General features: G+C 45.7%; 1 protein-coding gene across 1 annotated transcript in view; it reads left to right on the top strand.

Moving 5' to 3' along the window:
- Positions 1-17,139, top strand: part of rbm20 (RNA binding motif protein 20) — a 78,570-nt gene that overhangs the window by 42,806 nt on the left and 18,625 nt on the right. The window contains exons 2-5 of the mRNA XM_007903613.2: positions 3,462-4,581; positions 6,982-7,043; positions 8,340-8,416; positions 9,378-9,478. Coding sequence (XP_007901804.2) covers positions 3,462-4,581; positions 6,982-7,043; positions 8,340-8,416; positions 9,378-9,478 — 1,360 coding nt within the window. The remainder of the gene's footprint in view (positions 1-3,461; positions 4,582-6,981; positions 7,044-8,339; positions 8,417-9,377; positions 9,479-17,139) is intronic.

Below are 17,139 nucleotides of genomic sequence, written 5' to 3'. Positions count from 1 at the left end.
GATTGGCGGATCACTTTCTTGGAGAAGTAACCCCTGAAAAAAAATGTGGTCACTCAATCCGCGATTGTATGTGGGACACTGCTGTGTGTAATTGGCTGCCTCGTTTCGCCCACAAAGTACGGTCAATCCAGTATAATCTGTGACACGTCTGAACGACGTAATAAGACACTATATCAAATGCGAGGATTATTATCATTGTATTATCAGCCGTTTGGAACCAAACCCCAGCACAGGTCACGAGGAGGACAATGAAAAAAAAATCCAAATTCGGCTCTTAGTTACACTGCCCATTAGCTTATTGCATAACCTAAGAAGCAGACCCCTCTAAGAAGGTTAGCTCAATGAGCAACGCCTATTAGAATGAACAGAAGGTTAGTTTGACATCCCGATTCCAGTGAACACAGGGAATTCCATTCTGCCTTTGCAGTGCTTTATTCAAAAAACTGCTCAGCCAACCAGAGACTATATTAAACCACGGCAGGTTTTAGAATTGTTTCTGCTGCCTCATTTAGAGACGTAGAAACAGCAGTAGGCATTTCAGCCCCTCGAGCCTGTTCTGCCATTCTATAAGTTCATGGCTGGTCTGTACCTCAATTCCAATTACCCGCCCTTGCCCCATATCCCTTTATATCCTGATCTAACAAACATCTATCCACCTCAGTCTTAAACATGTGAGGGAGAGAGTTTGGGGGAGAGAGTTCCAGATTTCCACTACCCTTTGGGTGAAAAACTGCCTCCTAAATTTGACTCCTAGCTCTAATGTTAAGATGATGCCCCCTTGTTCTGGATTCCCCACCAGAGAAAATAGTTTCTATGATAGTGGGACAGAATAGAGGCTGCTCCCACTCTCTCTTATCTCTCTTTTCTTCTCATACTGATTTCAACCAGGGCATCAGTGGAGAGATTATGTCAATTGAGTTCAGTTCACCTGAGACAGATTTTACCCAGAGCTTCTCAGTGAATTTTCGGGCTGAGAGCAGAACTTGGCTTGGGTATGAGTTCACCGTGGCCGTGTGGCTTTGACCATCTGAGGACATGTTATGAAAATAGCCACTTGCATGAGGTTACTTCAGCATTTGTCAGTGTCATCAGGGAAAGGGTGGGAGAAAAAACACAATTCATGAAAGGTATAGTGTCATTCTGGATCACTCCTAGATTAATAATCAGCAATATTCTCTCCATTTTGGCAATCCTGATGGACAGGGTAGTAGAGTAAGTGAGCACATTGGCCAGCTGAAGTGCAATTAAATTTAAGCACTTTGGGATTTCCTGTCACATGAAAGGAGCTATATAAAAAATAATAATAATAATTCTTGCATCCTTGCACCTTATAAAGTCATTGAAACACCTCAAAGCGCTTCACAGGATATATATTGTAAAGTGGATTGACTGTTTATTTTGTGGGCAAAATAAATATATAAATGTAAATTTGTGTTGTATTATATTTATTGCACGTGATACAATAATGGCTCTTTAAGTGAAGGACTAGGAGAATGTGCAAAGCACTAAACTGGAAGGTCTCAGAAAAATCGAATTGTATGTTTTAAAGGGAGCTTGATAGATGCTTGGGAATTAAGGCTTTCAATGGATACGGACAAAAAGGTGGAGAAATGGGATTAAAGGATCTGATTATGAACTAACAAAATAGTGGGACAGGCTGAATGACCTTTGTTCCTAACCACTGCCCTGGCTGAAATATGCTGACTTGGTACAGACTAGTCCTGTAGCTCCATTCTCATACTTTACTGATGACTATTCAATCCATTTGACCCCCACAGTGAAGTGATGATGTGACCTTGCCCTACTTGAATGGGAAAGCACACCAGATTGCCATATATTATTGCTTGACAGAGAGAAGGGTATTGTGTTAATCCAACCAAGACCAGAAATAAACAGGTGATGTGATGTGTAGTGGTGAAGGGGCCACTGACTGTATATTACACAGTATATACAGCTGTGCAAAAGTCTTTGTTCTTAACTCAAACTTTTTTTGGAGTGCCTTGAAATCATTGATGTATCTGATATTAATATATTTGCCAAATCATCTGTGAAATGCATCAAGTTCAATTTGCATTTAAGCAGTCTGGGATGCTACTTTGCTCTAGGGGCACTATATAAGTGCAATTTGTTGTTTTCAATGCCAGCAACCACTGTAGATTCTGAGGTAAGGGAATAGGCAAACAATTCATAGGTCTCAGACCATAAGACATTTAGGAGTAAGACCATAAGACCATAAGAGTAGGAGTAGGCCATTCGGCCCCTTGAGCCTGCCCCGCCATTTAATAAGATCGTGGCTGATCTAATCTAATTCCATTTACCTGCCCTATCTCCATATCCCTTAATCCCTCTACCTTTAGAATATGTTCAAAGACTGAGCATCCACAGCCTTCTAGGGTAGAGAATTGGTGAATCATCACCATCAAACTATACAGTGCTCTAGTCAGATCACACCTGGATTACTGCATGTAGTTCTGAAACACAAGGGGGCTGTACAGGCCCTAGAGGCAATGCAGAGGAGAGCAACGTGGATGATTCCCAGTGTCAGAGGAATGAGCTATTAGAACATAAGAATCTGCTGAACGAAAGAAGGCCAAGGTCCATCTAGTTCGTCTTACACCATCCTGGCAGTCGCTTGACATGTCGTGTCCCCAAATTATATACTGCATCTCTGCAATATTATTTTCTAGCAGAAATCTATCTAATTTTTCTAGAAACAAAGAACATTTTCTGCTTCCACCGAGTTCCAAGGGAGCATGTTCCATAAGTGTACGACTTGCTCACTGTAGTAGTGAACTACAGGGGCTCTTCAGTCTTAAAAGGTGACACCTCATAGAGAAGGATAACATTTTAAATGGGATTGAAAAAGTAAACCCAGAACAATACTTTAGGAACGTACTAAGAACAGTAGAACAAGAGAACGTGGGTTTAGAATTACAATGGGCAATTTCAGGACAGACATTGTAGATGGTAATTAATGACTGGAACAAGTTGGCAGGAAGAGTGGTCGAGACATGTTCAAAACCCTCCACAAACAGTCGTGAATTGAGTGACCAAATTTTGTTTTGTTTTGGAGGGATTATTACCGACTGCCAGAAAGTGATCTGCCAATCGACTAATAACCGGGTTCCTACTGACTTAAGATATACTTTATACTGAGACACCAGCTAGAAAATTACTTTACTACTGATCCATTAAGCCTATCTTCCATTCTCTCTGTGTGAGTGTGTGTGTTGTGATAGCTGAATATTTATACCGTCTTGATTCTGATGGTTACACAATCTTTTTCCGTCACGGGAGAATTAGGTAATATTGTGATTTACGTGACATGCTTAAACTTAGCCATCCATGTGACAGTGACAGTGCCACTTGGAAAGCTTGAGGATAGTTCAGCCACTGCTGCTGTCTGGAGTTCAGTTGGCCTTGCTTAATCTTTGCTAATGATGTGCCGTTTTGTGTTGCAGTGTGGCCAAGCTCCGGAACAAGAATCCTTTTGCTCTCAGCGCCCAATTGAGCAGAAGCCCTCTGAACCCTCTCCTTCCATCTCCCGCCAGCGTGCAACTCGCTCAGCTTCACGCTCAGCTCACCCTCCACCGGCTCAAGTTGGCTCAGTCGGCCGTCCACAACAACACAGCAGCTGCCAGCGTCCTGAATCACGTCCTCTCCAAAGTTGCCATGTCCCAGCCTCTCTTCAACACTTTAAGGACCTCCTCGATGCTCAGCCCTACTCACGGGCAGCCTGGCGGGGCTCAGATGACAGTAGGAATTCCTGGCAAGGCCATAGGGCCCGGCGGACTCCAGTTTTCTGCTCAGGCTCCCGGTTTGCCTCCCATGTTAGGAGGAGGCATGAATCTGCAAGTGCCGAACCCGGCTTCCATTGGACTGAACCCCTACGTTGGCCTGGCTCCAGGTCAGCCAGCCACCCAGCCCGGGGATTTCTCCAGCAAGACCAGCGACCGGGAGTACCGGCCGGCCGACGAGGCGCGGCACAATCAGGGTTTCCACCAGTACGGGGCGGTGGGCATCCCGGGCAAAGGCCAGCACTTTGTGCACCCATCACCACACCCTGGGTTCCAGCCGGATTTCCAGGTTCCTCCAACCACGACGGGAGGGCAGCAGCCAGGATGTAGGATGCCAGGTCCTGGTTTCCCGGGAGACAGGAACACCGGGACCTTCCCTCAGAACCCCGAGGTCCTTCGGCTGATGGATTCAGGAGGACAGGGAGTGTGGGCGCCCGAGCAGTGGCACAACTCTGCCCCCTTTGCCCAGCCCAGCGGGGGGCACGAGTACCCAGCTCGCTCCGACAACTGTTGGCCGGCAAAAAGCCGCCCCCTGCCTACCGCCAACGACCTGTACAATCCCGAGGAGCCCACGGGCGAAGCCAAACTCAACCTCAGGGGTGGTTCGCTCTTCAACAGGTTCCGGAATTTTCCGGGCCCCCCGTACGGCCAGAGTGACAATCACTCCCACCTCGTGCCGGAAAGACAGCTCCAGCCTCATGAGCATAATGACTTCCACGGCATCGTTCCATCACAGCTGCCCCACATCTGCTCCATATGCGACAAGAAGGTCTTTAACCTGAAGGTGGGTGGGTACTGCTGTTTCCAGGCCACCTTTGTTCGAGTCGGCCGGGTGTCTGGCTCACCTACGCGGGAACCCAGCTTAAGAGTATCCAAAACCAAACTGAAAATTCCATGTATCCCACCTACATATGGATATTCAGGCTGGACATCGGTGAAGTGATCCAAACACAACAACAGCAGTTTACGTTTACATTTAGCCTTTCACATCAGCAGGACATCCCAGGGATTTGGACCTGAGCTGGGGGTTTGGATCGGGGGGGGCGGGGGGATGGAGGGCGGGGAAGGCAGGGGTAAGGGGAGGGTGGCCGAAGGCACACGGTCAAATAGGAGGGTCTTGAGATGGGCCTTGAAGGAAGCGAGGGAGGGAGGGAGCGACGGAGCGAGGCGAAGGGACTGTGGGATGCAGTTCCAAAGGATGTGGGCAGAGAGGCTGAAGGCCCGACTGCCGAAAGATTGAAACACGAAGGCTCTTATTGCCACTGGTTGCTAAGCAAAGGCCAATTCTGATGTTCAATTGCCTTAGCAACACAATGCCAACACCAGCAGTCTATGCTGCATTGATCAAACCCCTCAAAAACCAAACCCAATCCTCAACCGGTTGGGAGCTGTATTGGAGGACATAGGGATCGACAGAAGCAGGTTTAGTTGAATGAATTAAAGGACCGTTGTGACTCAATGGTTTCTGTGCTGGGTAGTCAGAGGAGAAAGCGCCTCAAATTCCACCTGGTCTTAGCCTGCAACTCCATTTTAACTTAACTTGAGAGCGAGTCGTTTGTAAGAACTGCGGAAGAGTGACTTGGAGACTAAGAAGGCACAGTCAAAGAGGAAGGTCTTGAGATGTGTCTTGATGGAGATAAGGGAGGGCGTGAGGTGGAGGGGCTCTGCCATGGAGTTCCAGAGGGTGGGGGCAGAGAGGCTGAAGGTCCAACAGTCGATGGTGGTGCGAGCAGGGAGGGGGACATGGAGTAGGCCAGTGCCTGCCCAAGTAGGAGAGAAATAGTTGAGCAGGAGGGTGGAAAGATCCCAGGATTACCTCATTTGGCTTCCTATCAAAATCACTGACACTGCCTAAAGTAATGAAGGATACTTCAAGTGCTCAACTACTCTGGATTACGCAAAAAGATAGGATTTTTTTAATGAGGAGGTCCTTAAAGTGTCGAGGGATTAATAGTGTAATGTGAAATCCCATTGACTTTTTTTATTCTCCCTGAATTTGCCGACAAATATACAGCAAATTCACTTTACAGTATATTCTGTGAAGCGCTTTGAGACGTCTAGAAAACGTGAAAAGCGCTATACCAAATGCAAGGATTATTATTATCTCAACAAGCTATTGAATCCCAATACTTTTTTTTCCTGTAATTGAATAAAATAAAGGAGGCCGAACGACTCCAGGATGCATTTCACAAGAGAGGGGGTGGGGGAGGGTGGGGGGAAGAGGGGAGAAGTCCCTGTTACAAGATGGATAACTGTGAGGCCTCCAGAGATGATAAAGCATAAGGTACAACACTGTTTTGGCCAGTGCATTAAGGGGCCAAGTGAGAGGAATGAGAAATGACTCACAAGACAAACAGAGATCTGGGTCAGGTATGTTAAATAATAATCCTTTCATTTGATACAGCGCTTTTCGCATCAGGAGGGTGGCCTCAAAGCTCTTCAGAGGATTTACTATAAAATGCCACGACTCTGCATTTGTAGTTGAATGAAGCAGGCAATTTGTGCACAGCAACATCTCGCAAACAGCCATGAAGTGAATGACAGACTGTTTGCCATTGACAGATTGTGAATGACTCTTTCTGAATGGTGCCACAGCATCTTTAATGTCCACCTGAACAGGCAGGCAGGACCTTGGTGTAAGATTGCATCTGAAGGACGGCATCTCTGACAATGCAACACTCCCCCAGCACTGTACTGGAGAATCAGCCTGGACAATGTGAGTTCAAATCCCATCAGGGGGCTTGGACCCACAACTTTCTGACATGGAGGCGAGAGTGCTGACAACTACATCTATATTACAGTATATGCCTCCTTATGATGGTATATATATAGTATATCTTCTGAAGCGCTTTGAGATGTCCTCCCAGTGTAAGTGGCGCTGTATCAAATGTGAGGATTATTTAGAACATAAAAATCGCGAGACTAAAGAAGCCCAAGGTCCATCAGTTTGCCTTCCACCATCCTGGCAGTCACACGCACATGTCATGTTCCAAACTATATAGTGTATCCCAAGATATTATTTCCTAAGAGAAATCTAATTTGCTTTTGAGAGAATCGACAAATTCTGCTTCCACCATCTCCCTGCACGTTCCATACATTTACTACTCGCTCAATGAAATAATGCTTCTGCAGATTATTATAATTATAAATGATTAATTATTATAATTATACGTCTCCTCCGCAGGACTGGGACCAGCATGTGAATGGAAAGCATCACATCCAAAACTGCCTGCTCTTCTCCGAAAAGTGAGTCACATCATTTGCTATTTTCTGAATATTTATACATTATAAACATATTCTTCCCCGTTTGTTATTATTTTTCTGTGGTGTCCTGTTGCATTTTGGTTAGAGAGCTTACCTCACAAGCGAGAGGACCTGGGTTCAATTGCTGGGCAGGCGAAACCCTAGGCAAGTTTCCTTACTTCAGGCGCCTCTGTTTACCTCGCAGTAAGTAAGAACCCGGTTGTTAGTTGATTGGCAGATTACTTTCCACACATCTGCAGCCAAGAGGGTGAGCTATTGAGCTTTGAGCTTTATTTAAGCAAATATCACCTTGGTTTTACCTTCTTTCTGATTTTACTTTTCTGCCTCTTTGCTCACATCCTCTCTGCCGGTCACCCTGCTGAGATCGCAAACTCCCAAGATGGGGACCTGCGAGATTAGACTATTCCCCCAACCCCACAGCTCTACCATTGGCAACCATGCCTTCAAACCATTAGGCACTGAACCTCTGGATCTCCCTGTCTCAACCCTTCTGCCTTGTCCCCTCTTTACACATTACACCTGAAGACTTTCCTCTTCGATCGTACCTACAGTCACCTTCCCTTTCCCTGGTTCGGCATCAAGCTCTGCCACAGTTAAGCGCTCCGAGATGCTACCACATGCGAAGGGTACTATACAAATGCAAGTTGTTGCTGTTGTCCCACCCCCCACCCACCAACAATAGTTTAACAGATAAAACATTAATATTTTCATCCCCTTGAAAACAGTGGAATTTGTCCACTTGCCTTGCTTCCCGCCACCACAAGTTATGATAATAATAATAATAATAAACCTTGCATCTGATATAGGTTCTTAATATGCTGCTCAGATGTCTCAAAGCACTTATAAAGCTACCTATATAAAGCAACAGATCATTTCCCCACCGCGCACACTAGGAACCCCGAGAGGATTTGGTTGGGTTTATCCAAACAACAACAACTTGCATTTCTTCATGTGGGGTAGCACTTAACAATAGCAGAGTCTGACCAGGGGGAGAGGGAAGGGGAAGGTGACTGTAAGCACAATCAAAAAGGGAAGTCTTTAGGTGGGACTTCGAAGTGGGGAGGGAGGGAGGGGGCAAGGCGGAGGGATTGAGGGAGAGAGTTCCGGAGTTTGGGGGTATAGTGGCTGAAGGCATGGCCACCAACGGCGGAGCGGATGGGACGAGGGACAAACAGAAGGCTGGAGCCAGCCAAAGGGGTTATACGGGTGAGTGTAGACTCGACGTTCTCCGCAGGACTTCACATAACCTTTAGCTGTGCGTTGTGATTTTCATCCTAGTTCAGACATTGGATCATCCAGCTTTCCAAGGCCGGCAAATGGGAGCGTCAACTCTGGTGGACTCAGCACAGGTTCAGGTAACGATTGTCACTCAATACCTTCTTTGAAGTGCGTTCCCCGGTCAGAGTTAAATGTAAACCTCGTGTTCTGTTCCTGTTTGTCCCGGGTACCCTCTTCTCCATCATCTGTGGCCACGCCTTCAGCTACTACTCCCTGAAACTTTAGAACTCTCTCCCTCAATCCCTCCGTCTTGCCCCCTTCCTCCCCCACCTTCAAATCACGTCTAACCACCTTCCTTTTTGATCGTGCTTACGGTCACCTCCCCCCTCCATCTCCTACTGGCTCAGGGTTAGACTCCGCCACCGTCAACCACTCCGGGACGCTACCCCGTGTGAAAGGCGCTATATAAATGCAAGTTGTTGCTGTTTTTACTGAATATTTTGGTGTTTTATATGAAGAAAATTGATATTAAAGGCAAGCCATCTATCTCTGTGACCTCCCACTCCCCAAAAACTCACTCCACCCCACCACTAAGCAACTCCCGTAGCTTAGTGGTTAGAACTAACTCTACACTTTGCTGTTCTCACTCAGTGTTGAACATGAATGAGAGCTGTAGTTTCGTGGATAGAGCACTCTCCTCACAAGCGAGAGGACCTGGGTTTGATTCCTGGGAGGGGCGAAATGTTGGGCAAGTTTCCTTAGTCCACACGCCTCTGTTTACCTAGCAGTAAGCAGGAACCTGATTGTTAGTCGATTGGCGGATCGCTTGCCAGCGGTAATAATCTCTTTTAAAAGAAATGTGGTCACTCAATCCTTGACTGTTTGTGGGACGCTGCTGTGTGCCATTGGCTGTCGCGTTTCACCCACAAAATATACAGTCAACTCACTTTACGGTATATCCTGTAAAGCGCTTTGAGACGTCTAGAAGACGTGATAAGGCACTGTATCAAATGCAAGGAATATTATTATATGCAATACTGATGCTTTGAAGAAAGCTTCCCTCATGTCATCTCACTATAGGGTGTTCGTATCTTTCAGATCTTCCATCAGACATCGTTCAATCTCACCCGACTTGTCCGTCTACAAGGACATTCCTCCAATCGGGTACCAGCTTCTCCTCAGTACCCTCTGGGTTAAAGGTAGGTGTGGATCACGAGACAGTGACCTTATTGCATGACCGCGAGTCACCCTTTCCCCAGCTCCAAATCCTTCCTTTCCTCAACAACAAGTGGTGCCCAACCTCTTTGATTAGCCAACAAAATAATTTTTTCTTGATTGACTACCCTTTGATTTGTGCCCGGCATAAATCTATGTTGTTTTGTTTTTTCAATGATTATTTTGTTGGCCAACCAAAGAGGCTCTTACAGCATCTTAGAGGGGACATCCTATCCTGGGATGTCCTCCCAATGTGAAAGGCGCTTTAGAAATGTAAATTTGTATTTTTTTAAAAAAAACAAAATGTATATTTATTTAGAGATGGAATATATATTTACACTTTTCTCAAAGGAAATGATTCCCGTGACAGAAAGAAGAACGAAACTCATTATTGTCCTGTTAAGGACGGAAACAGGAGGCCAAGAGATCTCAAGCGCTTAATAATAATAATAATAATCCTTACATTTGATATAGCGCCTTATCATGTCTTCTAGACATCTCAAAGCGCTTCACAGAATAGACTGTAAAGTGAATTTATGTATATTTTGTGGGCGAAACACGGCAGCCAATAGCGCACAGCAGTGTCCCACAAACAGTCGTGGATTGAAGTGACCAAATTATTATTATTTTTAAAAATGTATTTATTGTTTTGAAGGGATTATTACACCCGGAAAAGCCATCCACCAATCGACTAACAACCGGGTTCCTACTTGGTAAACAAAGGCGTGTGTAATAAGGAGACTTGCCCAACGTTTCGCCCTGTCTGGGAATCAAACCCAGGTCCTCCCGCTTCAACATTGAGTGTGTAAACACACAGTGCCCATTGGTTTGCAAATAAGATCCACTTTCTCAACAGTTCCTTAGCAGCCTCAAATGTAGAGGGCATTGAGTTACGTAATTGTCAAAAGAGCAAAGAGAGAGGTTCAGAGGTTGGAACAACAAGAAGAACTTGTAGCGCCTTTCATATCAGAATTCCCTCACCCAGAACAATGATTGAGGCAGAATACATATTCACGTTTAAGAAGGAGTCAGATAAATATCTGAAAGATAAAAGAGTATGGGGTAAAGGCAAGTGTACTAAATAGACAGCACTTTCAGAGAGACAACACAGCACAGGCACAATGAGCTGACTTGCCTCGTTCTGTGCTGCAAATGTCTACAGGTTTCAATGCTTTATTTTTCCCCCCCTTTTTTAATGAAAGAAAGGAGCTTTACGACGTTAGAAATGCATCGCCATGCTGTTTAGGTCAAAATATCACATGAGCTGTTATCCATTGCAAAGAGTGAGTCGGTGTTTCCAAGCCGTTTTTATGATCAGCTGTATCTTTTTATGGCATGGCGTTAAACAACTACAGAGAGAGATATGCTATTTATAACTTGATCATGTTCGATAGAGATATGACTCCCTTGGATCCTGTAATAGTTTGAGTATGGTGCTCATGTTTTTACAACGCTTTGGCAGTGAACTTAAGTACCGTACTTTTTCACACTCGCTTTTCCAAGGGCAGAAAAGCTAAGCTGTTCCACGTTGCTCCCGCCAGCTATGCCTTAAGTTTCCTGAAAGTGGGAGAGAAAGAACCTGGATTTTTTATCGCACCTCATTACATCAAAACATCATCTCAAAGTGCATTACAGTAAATACATTCCAAAGCCTTGACCTTTGGATCGACGTGTTCTTGGTCAGCCTGATACATGCAGAAACTCATTGCTGTGCTTTAAGGTATCCAAATCCAGACTGATCACCCAAAAATGTGTGACATCTATACGTGGGAATTTCCCTGCATCTGGAATGGATACAGCCCTTCGCAAGGGATGTTAAAATGTCTGTCTGTTTAGGTGGGCATTAAAGATCCCGTGGGATGAATTGAAAAGAAAAGGGAGTCTCTCTCTCTCTCTCCTGGTGTCCTGACCAACCACCCTCCACATAAAACTGTCCGTTCACTTCATAGTCCTGTGGCTCAGTGGTTAGAGCACTCGCTTTGCAAGCGAGAGACCTGAGTTCAATTCCAGGCAGAGGGCGAAACCTTGGGCAAGTTTCCTTACTCCACACACCTAATAATAATCCCTCCAAAAACAAAACAATAATAAATTGGTCATTTTCAATCTACGACTGTTTGTGGGACATTGCTGTGCGCAATTGGCTGCTGCGTTTGCCCACAAATATACAGTCAATTCACTTTACAGTGTATTCTGTGAAGCGCTTTGGGACGTCCTCCCGACATGAAAAGCGCTATATCAAATGCAAGGATTATTATTATTATTTTAGTTGTTTGTGGGATAACCGTGGCTGTGGCCAAATTGGCTGTGGTGTTTGTTTGTCCACCAAACACACAGTCGCTGCAATTACTCTGTGAACTGTGATTTATCTGGAGGAAAGTTGTTCAGGACAACAATAACAATAAACCTTGCATTTGATACAGTGCCTTATCACGTCTTCTAGACGTCTCAAAGCGCTTCACAGAATATACTGTAAAGTGAATTGACTGCATATATTTTGAGGGTGAAACGCGACAGCCAATTGCACAGAGCGCATTTGATATAGCGCTTTATCATTCCACAGAATCAAACAGAAAGCGTTGTTTTTTTGTTTTAAAAAAAACCCCTAATGACTGCAAATTCGTTCAGTGCTTATACGCCAGCTGAGGACGGCCTTCAGTTCACTCCGAAACGTTGAAGATATTTTATCTGATCGACTACAGAAAAGGTCCCTTTAACTCTAACCCCTGAAAAACGAGAGTTGATCTCCTTCACACGGTGCTTTCCCAAGTCCTAAAATCATTAATTATCTGATAATAATAATAATCTTTGCATTTGATATTGCGCTTTATCATGTCAAAGCGCTTCCCAGAATATACTGCAAAGTGGAGTGACTGTATATTTTGTGGGCGAAACGCGGCAGCCAATTGTGCACAGCAGCGTCCCGCAAACAATTGTGCAATGAGCGACCAAATTGTTTTTAAAAAGGAAACTTGCCCAACGTTTCACCCTGCCAGGAATCGAACCCCAGTCCGCTTGCTTGCGAGGCAAGTGCTCTAACCACTAAGCTACAGGTCTTCACAGTGAGAGAAGCTCCCCAGTTACGGGGTGTCCATTTTGCCAACTGTGTTCAGATGCAATCTACTTTTAACAGGATTCTTTAATGAGGAAATCCTGGTTTCCTTACCGCACATGCCTCTGTTTACCTTGCAGTAAGTAGGAACCCCACTTACCAAATAAATTTGGTCACTCAATCTACGGCTGCTTGTGGGATGCTTCCGAACGCAATTGGCTGCCGTATTTCACCAGAAAATCTACAGTCGATTCACTTTATAGTATATTCTATGAAGCGCTTTGAGACGTCTCGAAGATGTGATAAGGCGCAATATCAAATGCAAGGATTGGTCAACGTGCAGTTAAAAAGAACATATGGTATAAAACTTCGTAGATAGCTTTTAAGGGTTTATTTTAGTAAAACACATCAGCATAGCAGTAACACAACTATTCTGCACATCTGAAGAACTTTAGCCTCGTGTTTCTGTGTCACAAAACATCTGCTGATAACTCAAAAAAAACATAAAGTTAGCCAGGCCACGAAGCATGTAAATACTGGAACCGCTGTCACTCTTAGGATTTAAGAGAGACATTTCTCAGCGCTATTGTGGGCCCAGCGCTCACAAATAAAATGAGAGCTTCACATATTGACCGACAGACAGAATTGTCTTTGACACCATCGCAAATAGCACGGGCGAGCGTTGGCTCAGTCTTCTGTGGAAATGTTTTTTTTTCTGCATGTGTCTGTAGATCAGATTTTACTACAGGCCTCAGCAGCCGCTGGAGTGTGACACTCTTCCCTCCAGTTCTGCAAACACCATCAATGGATGTAAAGCTGCGAGCAGCTGCCACACAGACTGTGAAACAACTCTAAAGTCAGCACAACACCCTCTCGTGTTACTGCTCAGGGCTTGGGAACCGTCTGTTCCTTCCATTCTATCTATCCACCCACCCACTCACTCACCCTCCCACCCACTCCATCATACATAATGTGGAAGACCAACGAGTGCTCTTTAAGGACTGATTCAAGTAAATGTATTGGATCTGTCTTCACTTGGCCTCGTGCAACTGAACAATTTGGTATGTGCCATTCAATTGAACCAATGGGGAGATGAGGGGAAACAGAGAGGTGAGGTCTGATGTCTGGTAAATGGAAAGTTAGTCAGCAAAGAGCTCAGGTTTCTGGGAGACCGATTGATTGACTGACTGACTGACTGACTGAATGATTACTGGCTGAAAGACGACATGTACCTTGTTTCCAAAAATGATGATGTTTTCCTCCAAGGTGGGAATTGAAACCAAAGACTTGTGACCTCTCCAGCACACATTACATAAAAGATGGAGCCCTGTAGTGTAGTGGTTATAGCACTTGCCTCGCAAGCGAGAGGACCTGGGTTCCATTCCCGGGCAGGTCGAAACGTTAGGGAGGTTTCCTTACTCCGTATGCCTCTGTTTACCGAGCAGTAAGTAGGAGCACGATTGTTAGTCGATTAGCGGATCGCTTTTCAGGGAATAATAATCCCTTCCAAAACATTTTTTAAAAAAAATAATAATTTGATCACTCAACCCACGAGTGTTTGTGGGACGCTGCGGTGCGCAATTGGCTTCCGCGATTCGCCAACAAAATATACCGTCAATTCATTTTACAGTACACACTGTGAATCATTTTGAGACGTCTCGAAGAACGTGATAAGGCGCTGCATCAAATCCAACAGCTATTATTGTTACTCGTCCTTCCACTTCGGGCACTTTGTGATTTTCCATGGCGGTCAAAGTTTCAAATGTGCTAAAAAGAAAATACTCTCTCAAAGAGCACAGATGTCATCTATTACCCTGCGTGCGAGCGAGAATGTCGACTTGTGTAAACATTGTTACACAAGAGGCCCCCTTGTTTCATGCCAGCTAGTTGACAAGTGGACAGATTAAACCCACTGGGATTTCCAACATATGTTCTTTAGCTGGATTTTTGCAGTGAAGTTGCTCATTGCGTTTGCTGAGGCTGCATTAAGTTCTTATTTAGCGCTTGGAATTTTTTTTAAAGAATGCTGACTCCTTATTGAGAATTTATTTGCAGACAAGGCTTTCTCACAGTCTAAGCTTGGCGAGGATGAGGAATAAATCCTTTCAATTTTTAAAAGGGATGAAACCTCAGGCAAGTTTCCTTTCTCCACACGCCTCTGTTTACCCAGCAATAAGTAGGATCCCAGCCGTAAGTCGATTGGCGGATTGATGATTTTCCATGAGTGATAATCCCTTTAGATAAACAAATAAATAAATTGGTCACTTCAATCCATGACTGTTTTGGGACTCTGCTCTGTTTTCCCCACAAAATATACAGTCACTTTACTTTACGGTGTATCCTGTGAAGCGCTTTGAGATGTTTCGACAACGTGTTAAGGCGCTCTATCAAATGCAAGGATTATTATTATTATTGATACAGTGCCTTTTACAACACTTGCCTTTCTCAAAGCGCTTCACAAGATTTACTGTAAAGTTGTAATGACTGTGTTATTTGATGGGCAATGGATGCCTCACTCCCCCATGCCTTCTCTCTCCCTCACCACTCCACTCCACTTGATTGGAGTGGGACGATGCCTGGGTGGGTGGTGCGAGCTATATAAATGCAAGCTGTTGTTGTTGCTGCTGGAAACTCACCATTTGCTATGTGCGTCCTTACCACTCACTTGGCCGAGCTATTGCCACAGGCCGTGCTTGGTGGCACCCTGCCATGTCCAAGCAAGCCAGCCTTGCTGAAGCTAAGCTGTCCTCATGTTGCTGAGACTTTCTTTCTGAGCAAGAAAGAAATGGATCAGCATACACTGTTGTAGCATCAGAGAGATCTGATGATATCTAATGTTGCAGCAATGAACGTCCTGGAGTAGTGCAAGCCTGATCGATAGAGTAATAAATAGGTGGCAAGTATGTTTCACCCAAAAAAGGGGGTTCTCTGAGTAATAATAATCCTATAATTAACACTTGCATATGACATAGCGCCTTATTATGTCATCAAAATGCTTCGCAGGATGTGCGGTCGAGTGGTGGCAATGTGTGTGTTTTGTGGACGAAATTCAGTACAGTAATGGCCTCGGTAAATTTGCTACAATAACATAGAGCGCCCCTCACTCAGGGCAGCGTCTAGGAGCGTTTAAAAGTGGCGGAGCCTGACACCGAGTCAGGGGGAGGGAGGAGGTGATCGTAAGCACGGTCAAAGAGGAAGGTCTTCAGTTGTGATCTAAAAGAGGCAAAAGGAGGGGGTAAGGCGGAGGAATCAGAGGAGAGAGTTCGAAAGATTCAAACTCTCCTTACCTCCCAGCTCCACCTCCTCACCCCTCTACTCTCTGACACTATCAATCTTTCCCTTTCATCTGGCGCTGTTCCCAACCCCCTAAAAACAGCTACAATCACCCCCGTCCTGAAAAAACCTTCCCTGGACCCACCCCTGCCTTCTAATTAGCGGCCCATCGCCAATTTCTCTTTTCTCTCAAAGGTCCTTGAAAACGTCGTTGTTTCCCAGCTTCACTCATTCCTTTTCTACCACTCCCTTCATGAGCCCCTCCAATCGGGTTTCCGTGCTGCTCACACCATCCATGCCATGACCCACTCTGCCTTCCCCTGCCTCCGCAACGTTGTCCGACTCCGCCATTGCCTCACTCCTCAGGCCGCCGAAACCCTCATACATGCATTTGTCACCTCAAGGCTCGACTACGGAAAATCCCTCCTTGTCAACCTCCCCACCTCTTCCCTTCATAAGCTGCAGATCATCCAGAACGCTGCAGCTCGTGTCCTCTCCCGCACCAGGCTCCATGACCCCATTACCCCACCCTCGCCCGACTCCACTGGCTCCCCATCCCTCAGAGGATAGAATTCAAAATCCTCATCATCAATTTCAAGGCCCTCCACAGCCTTGCTCCCTCCTGCTGACTTGCTGATCCCCTATCAACCTGTCCTCTCCTTCCATTCAGCAGCCTCCTGCCTGCTCCAGGTCTCCCGCCCGACCCGCCCTTCCATCGGCGGCCAGGCTTTCAGCCTCTCCGCCCCCACTCTTTGGAACTTTATCCCACAATTCCTTTGCCTCGCTCCCTCTCTTGCCGCCCTCCTACACCCTCTGCCCTCCCTCATCTCAACCCTCCCCCCCAAGGCTGGGGTCCTGATCCCTGACTGTTCAGTGCCTTGGGACATCCTCCTACTGTGAAAGGCGCTTTACAAATGTAATTTTGTTGTTGTTGTTGGAATAGGGGGAAGTACAGTCTAGCTCATTGGCTGACTGGCTGGAAGGGCAGACAAGCCACTGGGGGCAGAGATTCTTCCCATTTGACTCCTATTAACCCTTCAAGCCAAAGCCCTGATGGCTAGGGTGGTCCTCGCTAGACAAGCAGCGGGAAAGCTTGCCAGACAGTGATGTCAATGGCAAACTATGTGGTTTTAGCTGGTTAGAATCCAGCTGTTACCCCAATGCATACTCTGGGGTCTCTAAGCCATGGCTCTCGCCAACCTACACCTAATACTCTCCAGAGTTAGGTAAGCAGAGTGTGTCCCTCCAGGGAGAGGGTGTGCATTTTATTCCAGACACTGGGAAATTTCCATGCGTAGGTTGCATACATACATGGAACATGGC

Source organism: Callorhinchus milii, unplaced genomic scaffold (assembly GCF_018977255.1).
Source record: "Callorhinchus milii isolate IMCB2004 unplaced genomic scaffold, IMCB_Cmil_1.0 Scaffold7, whole genome shotgun sequence".
Taxonomy (NCBI): Eukaryota; Metazoa; Chordata; class Chondrichthyes; order Chimaeriformes; family Callorhinchidae; genus Callorhinchus; species Callorhinchus milii.
The sequence above is the reverse complement of the archived record's forward strand: the minus strand, read 5'-3'. Positions and strand labels throughout refer to the sequence as shown.